General features: G+C 44.4%; 1 protein-coding gene across 1 annotated transcript; it reads left to right on the plus strand.

Moving 5' to 3' along the window:
• Positions 1 to 14033: 14033 nt before the first annotated feature.
• Positions 14034 to 15076, plus strand: LOC125915783 (olfactory receptor 1052-like). The gene has a single exon (XM_049621791.1). It carries the CDS (start codon positions 14117 to 14119, stop codon positions 15074 to 15076), a length of 960 nt encoding a protein of 319 aa, XP_049477748.1. The 5' UTR covers positions 14034 to 14116.
• Positions 15077 to 16589: the final 1513 nt, after the last annotated feature.

Consider the following 16589-nt stretch of genomic DNA (forward strand, 5'->3'; position numbering starts at 1 on the left):
CTTGGATGTAATTTATCCAAGACTACGCCACTAATAAATATCAGAACCAGGATTTAAACCTGATTAAAGTGCTTCCCAAGCCCATGTTAGTGTGGACTATTGGATTTTAGGTAAAACACAAGTTAACAAATTTATCTTAGTAGTTACATTTTTCTTCTAATATGCATTAAAAATACAATGGTCTCATTAAATCCATTTTAGGTATATTTTTTCTTAAGGTAGGGCTGGATTTCGTTCATTCTTAAGTGAGTTGTCTTTTTAAATATTAACTAAATATTACAAGTAGCATGTAAAGTTAGCAAAAATCATGACGGACTTTTAGCAAATATGGTGCTAGCCTTGACTTTTTATGTTACTGAGTTACAGTTCTGAAAACTCACCCAATCCCTAATCTTAGAAATGTCACTGTAGCATACAATTTCTTCATAAAGTGCATAGTCAACAAAGGCACACCGAGTGCAAATGTTGGGACTCAGCTAAATTACTCACTAGGAAAGTGGATCCCTCCAAACACCAGCAGGACAGTGCAGGTGGTTTGAATTCATATCTCAGCAAAATTGCAAGTTTTATCTCTGATGAATCTTTAAGGCCCTGAAACTGAACATGTTAGTTTGCTAAGTTTCTAGAGTCCTCTGTATTTATCTCCTATCACGTATCCATTTCTTTTTTTTTTATTTTTTAACGTTTATTCATTTTTGAGAGAGACAGAGAGTGCGAGTGAGGAAGGGGCAGAGAGAGAAGGAGACACAGAATCCAAAGCAGCTTCAGGCTCTGAGCTGTCAGCACAGAGCCCAATGCGGGGCTCAAACCCACAAACTGTGAGATTATGCCCTGAGCCAAAGTCAGATGCTTAGCCAACTGAGCCACCCAGGGGACCCTCAGGTATCCATTTCTGTTTCCCTTAGGTATCTAAGACAAAGGAACCATCTATGGTTCCTGGCACATGTTGGTATTCAATTGATATTTATTAAATGAATTAATAAATAAGTGAATGCCTACATGCATGCATGAATGACTGAACAGTAGGCATTCACATGTAAGTAGGTTTTGAACATGTAATAAAGACAGAAAGTGGAATAAGAGAAAGTTCCCATTTGTCGTTCTTAGAGAAAGCAGTTTAAATATAGATATCAAATCCATCCAGGTCACATTTTTTGGCTCAGCTAATATCAGCAGATTAAAGAGTCACTCCTGTCTCCCCTACCAATCTAAGCCCAGTGTTGCAGACCCAACATTCATACTTACTCCTTCTCCCCTCCCTGCTTCAAAACTATAGAGGCTTAATAAGCCAAATACTCTTTTTCTCAGTCACCTTTGTGATTAGAGGTAACCCTGTGATCCACTTCTGGCCAATGAGCTTCCAGGAAACATTAGCTAGCTGGCTTCTGGGCAAGATATTTATTTGTTCACTTATTTTTTAGAAATCAACCACCAAATTTATTATTAAGTAAGGAATAAATATCCTCATCACCTAAGGTATCTTGCTTGAGTCTTTTGTTATTTATAGCTGGACAAATGTAATATATTCATCTAATAATGCTATTTAATTCAGCAGATTTTATTTTTAAGCCTCTATTAAAAACAAAGTCTTATTGTCTCCTCATCTTCTACTAAATTCACCATCCCTTCACATGTCCTTACCCTTTCTGCTATCTTACACTGTTGGGAAATATCAGTCTTCCTTTCCTGCACTTTACATTTTATGTGTCTATACAAAACCATCTGCTTGATTAATTCTATTCCAAAATATAAAAGGAAGGCAATTAGAGTTTATCCATGCTGTGCAAACATTGTCTCATGTGAATCTCTACAATCATGCTTTGATAAATTTTTTAATGTTTATTTTACTTTGAGAGAAAGAGGGAGCGAGAGAGTGTGCAGGCGTGAGTGGGAGAGGGGCAGAGAGAGTGAGAATCCCAAGCGGGCTCCACACTGTCAGCACAGAGCCCAACGCAGGACTCGAACTCATGAGCTGTGAGATCATGACCTGAGCCAAAATCAGAGTCAGATGCTTAACCAACTGAACCACCAGACACTGACAATCATGCTTTAGAATAAGCACTTTAGGGGCACTTGGGTGGCTCAGTTGGCTAAGCATCTGGCTCTTGGTTTCCACTCAGGTCATGATCTCACAGTTTGTGGGTTCAAGCCCCGCAGGGAGCTCTGCACTGACAGTGCAGAACCTGCTTGGGACTCTCTCTCCCTCTCTCTCTCTCCCCCCCAGTTGCATTTTCTCCCTTTCTCAAAATAAATAAATAAACTAAAAAATAGAGAATAAGCACTTGACTCCCATTTTGCAAAGGGAAAAGCTCAGGTTAGTTGACTTAACTAAGGCCATAATGATTGTTAAAGCCATATTGTCTTAATTTGTTTAATTGCAAAAGCTCTGCTCTTTCTACTTTGTTCTCTCCCACCTACTCACACCTCCATGTAAATTGGTTTCTATCAGCTTATGCTATTTGAACAATCTACTCAATCCACATAAGCACCTCGGTTTCTATATTTGTAGTTGTATCATTTACAGCCAGCTCTTGGTTATCAGTATCCATGGGGAGAGAGCAGTTGCGCAGACATTCCAAACATAACTCATTTTTGTCTCAGAAACCTGCAAGATACTTTGTTTTCATAACAGGCTTTCCTTCTAATTTTTGTTTATCTCAGGCTAACACTAAGATAAATTTGAACTTTCTAAATACTCACTTTCTAATACTCACCTGAGGGCAGGGTGAAAAAGCCCAGGCTGAGAAGGGTAACCACCTGGTGGGATTAGAAATGACACCTGGTTGGAAAGTAATGCCTAACTGGGTGACAGAAAGTCAGCCCTAGAACCATATCCTCTGGCTCTGTATTAGACTACGAGGAATGCCATCACAAAATGCCACAGACCGAGGGGTTTAAACAACAACAATTTATTTTTTCTTACAGTTGTGGAGGCTGGATGTCTAAGATCAAGGTGTCATTGGGGTTGGTTTCTGGCTTGACCTCTCTTCTTGGCTTGTAGACAGCCACCTTCTCGCTGTGTCCTTATGTGGCTTCTTCCCTCTATGCACAAGAAGAGAGAGAGAGATCTCTGGTGTCTCTTTCTCTTTACAAGAACACCAGTCCTATCAGCCTTATGACTTCATTTAACCTTAATTACTTCTCCAAAGACACTGTCTCCAACTACCGTCACATTGGGGGCGAGAGCTTCAATATATGATTTGGGGTGGGGCACACAATTCAGTCCATACAGATCCTGGACTTCGAAATTAACACAAGTCATGGGGGCCCGGGTGGTTCAGGTGGTTAAGCATCTGACTCTTGATTTCGGCTCAGGTCATGAGGCTGGGGCTCACGGACTCAAGCCCTGTGTTGGGCTCAGCGCTGACAGCTCAAAGCCCGCTTGGGATTCTTTCTCTCCTCTCTCTGTCGCTCCACCGTTCACTCCCTCTCTCTCTCTCTCTCTCAAAAAAAAATTTAAAAAAACATTTAAAAAATCTTAAAAAAGAAGAAATTAGTGCAAGTCAGAAGAAGATGCGGATGATAGAAGCCATGAGGGAGAAGAAGAGGAAGAAACAAGTAACAGCTACGCATACTGAGCATCTTCTCTGTGGCCCAGGAGGTGTTTTCACAAAAAATATATTTTTAGCTCTCACAGCAAGCTTGGAAGTCAAGTGTTATTACCATTCCATCACCTTTTTTTATTATTATTGTGAAATACACATAACATAAAATTTACCATTTCAACCATTTTTAAGTGCCTCATTCAGTGGCATTGAGTACATTCAGAATTTTGGGCAATCAGCACCACTGTCCGTTTCCAGAACCGCTTCATCATCCCCAATAGAAACTCCATATTCACGAAGAAGTAGCTCTCACTCCCTCCTCCCACAAGCCCATGGCAACCTCTGTTCTCTATATTTACCTCTCCTAGGTAACTCATAGAAGTGGGATCACACGGTCCTTGTCTTTTTGTTTTTGCCCGGCTTAGCACAAAGTTTTCGAGGTTCGTTCACGTCATATCGTGTATCGGAATTCCACTCATCATTCTGGCTGAATAATATTCCAGTGTGCGCATAGGCCACATTTTACTTATCCACTCATCTGTTGGTGGACATCTGGGTCGTTTCCATCTTGTCGTTACTGTGAATAAGACTGCTAGGAATATTGGATACAAGCTTCTGTTTGAGTCCCTGCATTATGGGATGAATTATGTCCCCCTCCAAACCCACATTACAATCCTAACCTCCAATACTTCAGAGTGTGACTATATTTTTTTTTAACGTTTATTTATTTTTGAGACAGAGAGAGACAGAGCATGAACGGGGGAGGGTCAGAGAGAGCGGGAGACACAGAATCGGAAGCAGGCTCCAGGCTCTGAGCCATCAGCCCAGAGCCCGATGCGGGGCTCGAACTCACGGACCGCGAGATTGTGACCTGAGCCGAAGTCGGCCGCTTAACCGACTTAGCCACCCAGGCGCCCCAGAGTATGACTATATTTAGAGAAATGGTTGTTGAAGAGGTAATTAAGGGCACGTAGGTAGCTCAGTCATTTAAGTGTCCTCCTCTTAATTTTGGCTCAGGTCATGATCTCATAGTTCATGAGTTCAAGCCCTGCGTTGGGCTCTGTGCTGACAATGTGGAGCCTGCTTAGGATTCTCTCCCTCTCTCTCTGCTCCTTCCTCATTCATGTCCTCTCGAGAAGAAAGAAAGAAAGAAAGAAAGAAAGAAAGAAAGAAAGAGAAAGAAGAGTCCTGGTAAGAAGAGATTAAGAGAGAGACACCCAGAACAAAGGCCATGAGAAGACACGGGGAGCAGCCAAGGAGAGAGGCTTTGGAAGAATCCAACCTGCCAACACCTTGATCTTACACTCCCAGCCTCCGGAACTGGGAGAAAACAAATTTCCGTTGGTTAAGCCACACAGTCTGTAGTCATTTGTGTGGCAGCCCAAGCAAACTCAGACACCTGCTTCCAAGTCATGACGGTGGACTTGGTATAACCAGGGCAATTCTATGTGTGACTGTTCGAGGAACCACCAGACTGTTGGTTACCTACAGTGCTGTCACCTGTAACACTTCCCATTCCCACCAGCGATGCACCCAGGTTCCACGTTCCCACGTCCTCACCAACGCTTGTTATTTCCAGGGGTCTTTTTCTAGTAGTCGTCCTAATGCATGTGAAAGCGGTCCCTCTTCTTTCGGATGGATGGTCAGATAAGTTGTTTCTCCCTATTCAGATTCAGGCCCTTCAGATACAAATCCCTGCTGTCTCTGTCTTTGCGTCTCTGTTACTCTCTCTCTCTCTTTGAAAAAGGGGGAAGAGTCTCCTGCCTTCTGAGAGCTACATTTGGGCCCATCTTGGAGTTGGTTAGAAGCTATGGTAAGACCACGGAAGGACCCATCTTCTCCTGCAGAAATTTCATTTTGGGGTAAGTAACTTAGAAAGACCCTCACACACATGCACAAAGAGACATATCCAAAAATATTCAGGGCACGCTGTAATAACGAAACTCTGGAAATGACGTCTGTGCTCGCCAATGCAGGGAACAGGTAAATTAACTGCTGTATAGTAATATGTTGAAACAGTAAACAGTAAACTTGTAGTCAAAATGAATGAACTATAACTATATACCATCCTGGAGAGTTCTCCAAAATATGATATTGAAGGTAAAACAGCAAATTGCAAAAGAGTATATAGCATGACACCAGACAGCCTGGGACTGGATCAGAGTTCTGCCACTCACTAGCTCTATGACCTTAGGGAATTTACTGCACTCTTGTGCCTCAGTTTCCTCATCTGTAAAATAAGAATAATGATAGCACCTAATATTGCTTTTGAGGGACAAAGGACTCAGTACATGTAAAACCCTTAAGACAGTGCTTGGCCCAAATTAATCCTTCACAAATAGCTACTATTATTATTTATAGATTAATATCTTTGGGAACATATAGAAATACATATTTGCTAAGGAAAATTATCCAAAACTTGAAAATAATGGGGGAAAGTGAATGGCATGTCCTTTCAATGTTCGAGTGGGGCATTGTTTAACAGGCCCACCCAAGGATTTATTCAGGAAAATGTACCTGCTTTGACCCATGTTTACTGCTGATTAAAAGTTCCAGACTTAGTGAAATGACATGTTAGCTTATAGATTGTTGTCCAGTAGAAATGCAAGCAATATCTGTTTTGCAGAAAAAAATAACCCCAAGGTCATAGTTTATTGCCCAATGAGACAAGAGTCACTGGAGAATCTAACCTAGCAATCTTCTTTTAACTGCCTTTTCAACCAGTTTTCTTCTATTAATTGTGTTAAGCTTATTGCCTATAAATTCCCACCCCCTCAAATGCTCTTTGTACTGACCTTAATATCTTACCGTTTTTCTCATTGATAAGTTGAAGAAAGTCTTTTTTTTTAACGTTTATTTATTTTCAAGAGAGATTGAAAAGCATGAGCAGGGAAGTGCAGAGAGGGAGGGAGACAGAGGATCTGAAGCAGGCTCTGTGCTAACAGCAGACAGCCCAATGTTGGGGTTCGAACTCACAAACCATGAGATCATGACCTGAGCCGAAGTTGGATGCTTAACCGACTGAGCCGTCCAGGCGTCCCAAGTTGAATAAAGTCTTTGATATGTGTGTCTATTTGTAAGAGTCACAGTTTTACTTTTTTTAAAATATATTTTATTTTTTATTTTGGGGGAGGGGCAGAGAGAGAAAGAGGGAGAGAGAATCTCAAGCAGGTTCCATGCTCAGAGCGGAGCCTGACATTGGGCTCTATCCCATGACCCTGGGATCAAGACCTGAGCCAAAATCAAGAGTCAGATGTTCAACTGACTTAGCCAACCAAGTGTCCCAATTTTTTTTTGAAAATTATGCTTTCATAAGCTATAAAGACCACAAGCCAAATTTATGATAATGGTTGTCTCTAGGGAGGGAGGGGCATGGGACTGGGGTAGAATACATGGGGATTTCAATGTTCTTTGATGTGTTATTTCTGAAATTAAAAAAAAAAAAAAAAGGGAGGGTGTCTGGGTGGCTCAGTTGGTTAAGGATCTGACTTTGGCTCAGGTCGTGATCTCATGGTTCATGAGTTCAAGCCCCACTTCACGTGAGCATGAACCCCACTTTCCTCTCTCTGTGTCTCCTTCTCTCTCTCCCTCTCTTTTTCTCCCTCTCTCTCTCTCTCCCTCTACCCCTTCTGGGATTCTCTCTCTCAATCTCTCTCTCTCTCTCTGCCCCTCGATTACTTGAGCCCTCTCTCTCAAAAAGCATATACAGAAAAACGTGTACATTTACTAAGTCAAAGTGGTGGACATATGGGTGTTTATTATACTGATCTCTGTTTCCAATTTGTTAAAAAAAAAAAAATCCCAAAAAGTGAAGCAGTAAAGTACTGAAGTATAGTGTTGGGGAAAGATAGAAAGTTCTATGCACTCATTAATCCCAAATTATTGACAGGGCACAAATTAAGAGGACAAAGGTGTTGTGTTTTGTAGACTGGGACCCAGAAGACACCGGCTAAATTCTTGAGTCTAGAACTAATCAGCTGCATGACCCTGGGTTCCTTTCTTGGAACATCATTTTTGTTTCCCTTAAAATAAATAAACACTGAAGGGGGGCCTGGCTGGCTCAGTGCGTAGAGCGTGCAACTCTTGGTCTCTGGATTGTGAGTTCAAGCCCCATGCTGAGTGTAGACATCACTTAGAAATAAAATCTTAAAAAAAAAAAAAAAGATAAACACTGAAAAATTATGGGGTGTACCACTCCACATATAAATTTTAAGGTGTAAATTCAGTATAAGGAATTGCAAGAAAATTTTGATTTTTCTGTGATGCTTCAATATCTTTTAAAATTATTATGAAGCAGTTCAAATAGATACAAAGAAAATAGTATGATAAATTAACGCTCATGTGCTGATGGCCCAGCTTCGACGATGATCAACCTACAGCCAATTCCTGCTTCATTTACCCCGAAAATGCTCCTCCCACCCAGACTTTTTTTACCTTTTGTTTTTGACATGATTTCATATATTTTATGTTTATAATATATTTAATATGCTTCTAAAAGTTGCAAGAATAATACTGGAAGTCTATATATCCTTTACCCAGAGATGTCCCTTGTTCACATTTCTGTATATATATGTGTATGTACACATAGAATATTCATATATATATGAAATTTTTTCCAAACCAATTATCCATAAACGCTTCAGTGAGTACTTTCTAAGAATAGGTCGTTCTCAGGGTGTCTGGCTGGCTCAGCCGGGAGAGCATATAACTCTTAACCTTGGGGTCATGAGTTTGAGCCCCATGTTGGGTGTAGCGATTACTTAAAACCATAAAATAAATATAAATTAACTGATTAATTAAATAAAATCTAGGGTTCACCTGGGGGGCTCAGTACGTTGAGCATCAGACTCTTGATTTCGGCTCAGGTCACGATCTCATGGCCATGGGATCAAGCTCCAAGTTGGCTCCCTGTGCTGAGCGTGGAGCCGGCTTGGAATTCTTTCTCTCCCTCTCTCTCTGCCCCTCCCCTGCTCACACTCTCTCAGTATAAATAAATAAACATTAAAAAAATAAGTAAATAAATAAAATCTTTAAAAAGAAAAAACTACGTCTTTCTCTCCCATCGTCAGTATGGTTATCGAAACTGGGACATTTTACAGTGATACGGTACGATTATCTAATACACAGTTCATATCAGACCTCACCAGTTGTCTCCAAAATGCCCTTATTTATATTTTCCCCCCTGTGCCCACCCAGGTTATGTTAAAGCAAAGCCCAATTTCTTATCATTTCCCGGTGCTTTTTTTTAAATGTCCAAATGTGTCCTTTCTCTATGTTGTGCCTCTACTTTGCTGGTGCCCTGAGCACACTCCCGGTCCTGACGCAGACGCTGCTGAGCCATCACGCCTCAACTGAGGGCCTCCGGGCTACATGCTCGGTAATTCTCTCCACCTAGAACAGTGGGGGATTCACACACCTGTAAGCACATCCCACCAGTAGCCTCAGCTGGGCCCAGCGGGAGGAAGTCTCTGGAGAGCCAGCCAGCTGACAGTGGGGAGGGAGGGAGCCGCCCCTCTCCACCCTCAAAGCAGTGGGGGCGGCAGGGCGGAGGCAGCAAGGGGAGGGAAGGAGGGACAAAGCAACAGCTGGGAGATGCTCACTGTGCTCTTGGTTCATGGTTAACAATCCCCTGGGCTCCTCCTTATGCCCATCGGCATTTCCTATGCTGAGAAGTTAGCTTCCTTTCTGACAATAGAATTTTTTAAATAGCTAATATAAATAAATTACCTATTCTGTTAACAAGGCCCCCAGTGCCTCCGTAGATGATTCCCTGGCTGCCCAAACCAAGAGAGCTTCATAGACAGGGTCAAGCCTCAGACTTCCTGCCCTATGTGTCCCCAACTCCCCTTCAGAACCCCTGCTGCTGGGACACAGGAATAACAAGAAAAAGCACTTAGCCCCAGCCACAGACTCTATGGAGCTCAGTGCCACCAACTCATTTGACCAGGATTAGGGCCCAGCCAAGAAGAGCCCCTGGGTAAACTGGGTAAGCTGTCCCCCAGTTCTCTGCCCGCTCCCAAGGGGCAAGATGACTTTTTTTCATCCAGACTTCAGAATCCCAGGAGGAGATAGGGAGTCTTTCTGCTGGTTAAGAATGAACCGTAAGTGCCAACTCCTCCAGGAGACCCTAGTCTCCCTCTGCCTCAAGACTGGAGCAAGTGACCACTGTCTCTAGGGGATCAGCTCTTCTTCCTCCAGGCCTGAACTTTGCAGGACCCCTGAAGAGGATATGGGGGTGGGTCTGTTTCCAGCACCTCCCCAGGGCTCTGAGCCTCAGCAGTCACCCGGGAGCACAAGGGGTTCGATCGAGCTGTATAAACCCTGGCGGAACCAGGATGCAGGAAACTGGTTTGTTAGGTTTATTAGGAACCAGTCCTAATAAACTGGGTGCCCCATCACCTGGTCTGGATGTGTGGCCGCCCCAGAAACAGCTCTAGGGAGGGCAAGCTGAAAGACCCAGGCTGGAGCGAAAGTCAGTCCCACACTGTCCCCTCTGTGGCTGGGCTGAGACGATCTGGAGGTGTATCAGGTTGAGGAGCCTCGTCTGCTAAGGTTGGTATTTGTCTCTTAGAAATTCTACCTAGTTCCTCTAGAGCTGATTCAGAAAGCTGAGGTTGCCTGTTAACTTCTCCTTGCTCTCGCTCCAAATCTGCACCTACCCCATCCCCACTCTGCCAGCCTTTGAGTATTCCTGAGATCCCGCTGCGCTCAGGGGTCCTAGTGATCTCTTCCGGCTCCCCATCCATTGGGTGTTTATAACCTAACCTGCAGTGGAGCGGACCTTTGTGTACACCAGGTGCCTGCCTGTTGCCAGAAGTGGGTCGAGTGGATCGGCTTACACTGTCTTCCCATCTCAGAAACGAAGGAAACCGAGGCTCAAAAAGGTTGAGTAACTCAACCAGGATTCCTGACCCTGTCCAATGCATCTTTTGCCTGGTAAATATTTACCGATGAGTTGAATTCCCGCTTCCAGGCTCTTTCTTGTGCTTCCCCGGCTCCTGCACGGAGCGCCCCCTTCCTCACTCAAGGCCCAGCCCCGCACTCCTGTTTCTGAAGCCTTCCTGCACGACTCCAGTGGGTTTTACTGCAGAGAGGACACCACCCGACTTCACTCTTGTTTCATGGGAACGAGTTAGTCATTAGTCTCCCGCAGCAAGACTGTAGGATCATCCGTGACCAAAGCCACGTCTGACACTATTTGAACGGGAGTTGTTCAAATGGCTTAATTGTGTAATTGCTTAAATCCGTTGGAATTGTAATTGTTCAAATACTTATGGATAACGGTGGTTGCTCAAATATTTGCTGTTCACCTGATAGAAAACTTAGAACAGCCTCTGCTTTCAGAAGTCATAATGTGATAGGAAAGCAAAACAGCCCAGAAGGAGGAAAGAAAGACAGCGACACTGATAAAGCCCTGTGAAATGATTCTAAATACATCTGTGTGCGTGAGAGCCGACTGCCAATACCAACCGCACCCAACGAGGGAATTCAGTTGGGTAAGGGAAATCTGACAGGCAGGGCTGAGGGATGGCTTTGCAGGATTTACAGAGGACGCCTGGAGGTATGTTGCAAACTGGGAACCTCAGGGTACATCTGTGAGGCTGTTGGTGGAAGTCACCACAGTGGAGAATTGGTGGTGGGTGTGCCCCTGAAGGAATCGAATGGCCATCTGGAAGGTGGGATGGTGGGAAGGGAGGAGCAAAGGATTAGGGGGGAACGCAGCCTGGAGCAGGGGAATACTGTGGGAAGGGGGGACTTGGGGGAAAGGACAGGAAAGCTTAATTACTGGAGAGCAGGATCCAGGAGCTCACCCTAAAAACAACACTGAGTGTGAGTGTGTGTGTGTGTGTGTGTGTGTGTGTGCGCGCGCACGCACGGGCAGAGGATTGGCTGCCATCCTATCAGAGAACAATGAAAACATTAATATTCATGGTAGATCAGAGACTTCCGGATATTTGGATTTGGACACAACGAAACCCCTAAGAAAGTGAGAAAAGGAGTGTGAGACACACGGGGCACTCAGTGGAGAAAGTGGAGCACAGGGCAGGACACTGACTCTGCCAGGTTAGACTCCAAGATGATAGGATTCTGCCCCACCCCTGGGACCCTGACTTCCAGGTGGTCTCTAAAGGGCACAGAGTGTTCCAGTGAATTCTCCTACAGTCACATGATCACAAGACCAGCCCTGAGAGGAAGGAGAGGCGGCAGGGCAAGAGAGCAGCGTCCTGGAACTAACCAGTGTTTCTTCTTTTTTTTTCTTTTTTTTCCAATATTTATTTATTTTGGGGGGAGAGCACAAATGGGAGGGGGGCAGACAGAGGGGGACAGAGGATCTGAAGCTGGCCCTGGGCTGACAGTCTGGCAGCAGTGAGCCCAATGTGGGGCTGGAACTCCCAATCCATGAGATCGTGACCTGAGCCAAAGCCGGTCGCTCAACTGACTGAGCCACCCAGGCGGCCCTGGACCAGTGTTTCTAAGGGCACGGTCTTCAAACTAGGGTTGTGTACGCTTGAGGGTGAAGTAGAGACTATTCAGGGGGTTCGTGGGCAAAACAATTTTAATGAGAACTGATTTCCGGAACCTCAAGGTCCACATCTATTCTTTCATGAAATCAATGTCCTTGAAAATACATCTGGGAGGGAAGTGCTGTACTCCTTTCTGATCTCCCCCTTCACAATTGCCCTTCTCTCATTTTTGAAAAGAAATGTGTGTTTCTAACTCATCCTGAATCTTAGTCTAAGGCACTCTGCCAGCATACAAAACCTCCAGGATTGCACACAAAGAGGTAATTTCATAAATAGGTGTTGAAAAATTAAATGACTTTAATGACTGCCTATAAAATCCTTTCTAAGTCAGATGGAAATCTTTCAACAAAATAGAGGGAGGATCTTTTCAAAATGACAGACAATGTAGCATGAAAAATAATTTTTGATGACACATCACTATGTGATTCTTGGCATTAACTAAGTTCAATGAATTGGATGGATTACCATAACAAAACTCATATTTTCCTATCTACTCATTTCTGTTGACAAAGTGTCTCATAACTTCCTACATCACGTACAAAATATTTGCCAGTGATTACCGTTGTGAGTGGCCAAGATATTTAAATAGATCCTCGTGACTTGGACAGACCCTCCCAGAATTGTCTGTTACAATCAGGTATAGAGTATCCTTTTTTTCTGGAGAAATTCACATGGATTCTTTTTTGTGTTGCCTGGGGCTACACTGGCATAAAGATCCACCCAGGCAGCAAGTTCAGGGAAGATGCGCTCTCTCACCGTCAGATTGTACAGGGCCAGGTGTGATCTTGACTCTGCCAACGAGGAATAGAGGTTCAGAGAGGAGAATTGCCCAAAGTAACGGAGCTGGAACTAGAGAGCGGGTCTCCTTCCCGTCAGCCCAGGGCTGTGCTCTGAACCTGTTACAGCAGGTAAAAACAGAGGTGGGCCGTCCCCTGTCTTCTTCAAGGAGACACCATGTTCCCTCCTTGTCGTGGGACCATTTGACATGAATGAAGGGGTTAGTGAGGTTTTCCTAGGACTAATTTTCAGAACGTATTCCAGATCCCCCAAAGAGGTGGGAGGCGAGGGGCGGAAAGAGAGGGAAGTATGGGGAAGAAGGAAAGGACTGCGAGCGTGTCCTGTTCTCCTACGGATAAGCATCTTGAAGGACAGTCAAGCAAGCACTAAAAGACCATTTCCAAGCTGATGGTCTCCCAGGTGACATTCAGTTCAATAGATTCTCAGAGGACACAGTGGTTACTACCCAGAGGGTATGCCCCGAAGGATGTTTTGATGCAAGACAGAATGAATACCCATACGTGCTACAACACGGATAAACCTTGAAAACATTAAGTGAAAGAAGCCAGACATGAAAGGCCACGTAGAGGAGGAATGCATTTATACGAAATGCCCAGAATAGGCAGATTTTTAGGGCCTGGGGGAAGGGTAGAACGGGGAGTGACTACTAGTGGCCATGGGGTTTTCTTTTTTGGGTGACGAAAGCGTTCTGCAATTAAATAGCGGGGAAGGTTACGCAACCCTGTGCATATGCTCCTAACTGACCACTGATTTATACACTTTAAAATGGTGAGTTTTATAGTATGTAAATTTTATCTCGATTTTTTTTAAACACAAAATGAAACCGTTGTCAAATATAGCCATAAGCATATTTGTAGATACGGGCACTAGAAATTGCAGAAGAGGCCTCACAATTTGTTGATCACCTCCTGTGTCCCATTCAGATATTATACATTCATTTTTTCACTGAGGCCACAGGACAACCCTGAAAAGTACGCATGTTTTCTTTGTTTCACAACGAGAAAACTAAAGCTCATCGATAGAGCTTGTCCAAGGATACACAACTAGTTAGTGCCATCATCAGAATTAGGACTCGGGTCTGTCGTGCTTCACAGTACTTGTCCTTTCCACGAGGGCACGAGGCTTCCCATTAGTTTCTTGTGCAAGAAGACTTACACCTGCTTGGTGTTGTCCCTCATTGTCCTATGCACAGCGGTGGACATGCTCAGGTAATACTGTTCGAGTGATTATCAACTGTCACCTCCACAGATGACACCTGGAGAACTAGCCCTTGCAAATGGCAACCGCACTCCAGTTACCGAGTTCATCTTGTTGGGATTCTCCAGTTATGCAGATCTCCAGGAGCTTCTGTTTGTAGCCTTCCTGCTCATTTATGCCATAACAGTGCTGGGCAACCTGGGAATGATGGCACTCATCTTCTCGGACTCCCGTCTCCATAGCCCCATGTATTTCTTCCTCAGTGTCCTGTCGTTTCTAGATATTTGTTACTCATCCGTGGTCACACCCAAGCTCTTGGTCAACTTCCTGGCCTCCGATAAGACCATCTCTTTCGAGGGCTGTGTGGTCCAACTGACCCTCTTTGTGGTGCACGTGACAGCTGAGAGCTTCCTGCTGGCCTCCATGGCCTATGACTGCTTTGTGGCCATCTGCCAACCCCTCCATTATGGTTCTGTCATGACTAAGGAGACCTGCGTCCAGCTGGTAGCTGCTTCCTATGCATTTGGTGGTGCCAACTCTGCTATCCAGACTGGGAATGTCTTTGCTCTGCCTTTCTGTGGGCCCAACCAGGTAACACACTACTTCTGTGACATCCCACCCCTTCTCCGCCTGGCTTGTGGCAACACGGCCACGGCAGGGCTGGTCCTCTATATCTTCTCTGCTCTGGTTACCCTTCTGCCTGCTGCAGTCATCCTCACCTCCTACAGCTTGCTCCTGGTGGCCATTGGGAGGATGCGCTCAGCAGCTGGACGGGAGAAGGCCCTCTCCACCTGTGCCTCCCACTTCTTGGCCATTGCCATTTTCTATGGCACTGTGGTTTTCACCTACGTCCAGCCTCACGGATCCTCTAATGATACCAATGGCCAAATCGTGTCCGTGTTCTACACCATCATAATTCCCATGCTCAACCCCTTCATCTATAGCCTCCGCAACAAGGAGGTAAAGGACGCACTGGAGAGGAAACTCCAGGTCAGTATCTTTCCCTGCTGAGTCCTGCAAGGTTATTTGCCGGAATGAGGACGGAGCCAGATTCTCGCACAGAGAGTCGTGACGCCGAGGCTTTTCTTTCCAGGAAACAACTTTATTCGTGCTCACACGGGCTCAGAGGGTTTGTACCCAAAAAACTGAATGTCGCGTGCTGTAGCCTTTGAAGCATTTTCTACTTCTTTGTCTCCCATATATGGGTAACGTATAGACATACAGTCTGATCGGGTAGTCTCATGTTACAGGGTCGTGAGAGGTGTCACGTAAGGACATACAGAGTTGGGAGGAAGGTCACATACGCACATCGCTAGGTTGCCTTATCTTGAGGTCCTTTCCTCCCCACATTCCTCAGGGAGGGAACTCTACCACAAGGAAGGTGGAACATGCTCCGAATCACATTATGAATTGACCTAATGGAGAGCAGCCCTGGAAGAAGGAGGTGGAAGAAGGAGGGAAGAAACAGCAAATATCATTCTTTCTACAGAGAATCGCAGTTTTTGTTAATGTTTATTTATTTTTGACAGAGAGAAAGAGTGTGCATGAGCAGGGGAGGGTGAGAGAGAGAGACAGAGAAAATCCCAAGTAGGATCCATGCTGTCAGCACAGAGCCCAACGCAGGGCTTGAACTCACGAACCACAAGATCATGACCTGAGCCAAAGCCAAGAGTCGGACACTTAACCGACTGAGCCACCCAGGCACCCCTCCAAAACGTTTTTAATGACCCTGTTTGCTTCTGATACTTTATGCTAAAAAAGAAATAATTAAATCCTTTCCGGGAAACTGAGTGTGAAAATCTCTCACTTCTGTCTTCTTTCATTAAGCCAATATTTACGAAATTCCTCCTATGCTCCACAGTCCATTAACGTATAACTAAGTTTTCAGTACATGCCTACAACGGAGGTCAAGGCTGGAACATCATGGCGAAGGGACCTGGTGAAAATGAGTCTAATTCATTCATCTGGAAAAATATTTATGAGGCAATTAGGTGTAACACACTGTGTAGGCCCTACCTGGATTAATAGAACAGTGAAAAATAAATCCCATCATGTCGGTGGGTTAATACCACAAAGGCTTTCCCGGGTGCTAAAGATGAGACAGATCAGGTGACTCTCCAGGGCCACTTTTATCCAGCCATCATATCTGGGCCCCTGTCATCTTACCACACTACCATCTCAACCTGTGCCCTCCAAGATTTTAACGGTAGAGGAAATAATCAAGAAAGTCTTGTGGAGTGTTTTTAATTACCTGGCCTGAAGCTGGCTCATGTCACTTCAGCCCACATGCCATTAGCCTGAAACCAGTCTTTGAGTTTAAAATAATTGCAAAGGAGACCAGGAAATGTAGTCTATTTACCCAGAGAGAGGAAAACTAAACGAGATTTAGTAAATACATAGTTTTGTCTCTGTCACTGGCCAATTGGGCAGTTGGGTAGAACCATCTTCTATAAGGGATTCTAAAACATACTAGAATAAATCAGAAATAAGGTGCTGGTTAACTCATGTTTCTACGTAATTGAGG

Source organism: Panthera uncia, chromosome D1 (genome assembly GCF_023721935.1).
Source record: "Panthera uncia isolate 11264 chromosome D1, Puncia_PCG_1.0, whole genome shotgun sequence".
Lineage (NCBI taxonomy): Eukaryota > Metazoa > Chordata > Mammalia > Carnivora > Felidae > Panthera > Panthera uncia.

What these genes read in the sequence shown, in the direction of transcription:
- LOC125915783 (XM_049621791.1), top strand. Translation starts at nt 14,117, where the DNA reads ATGACACCTGGAGAACTAGCCCTTGCAAATGGCAACCGCACTCCAGTT.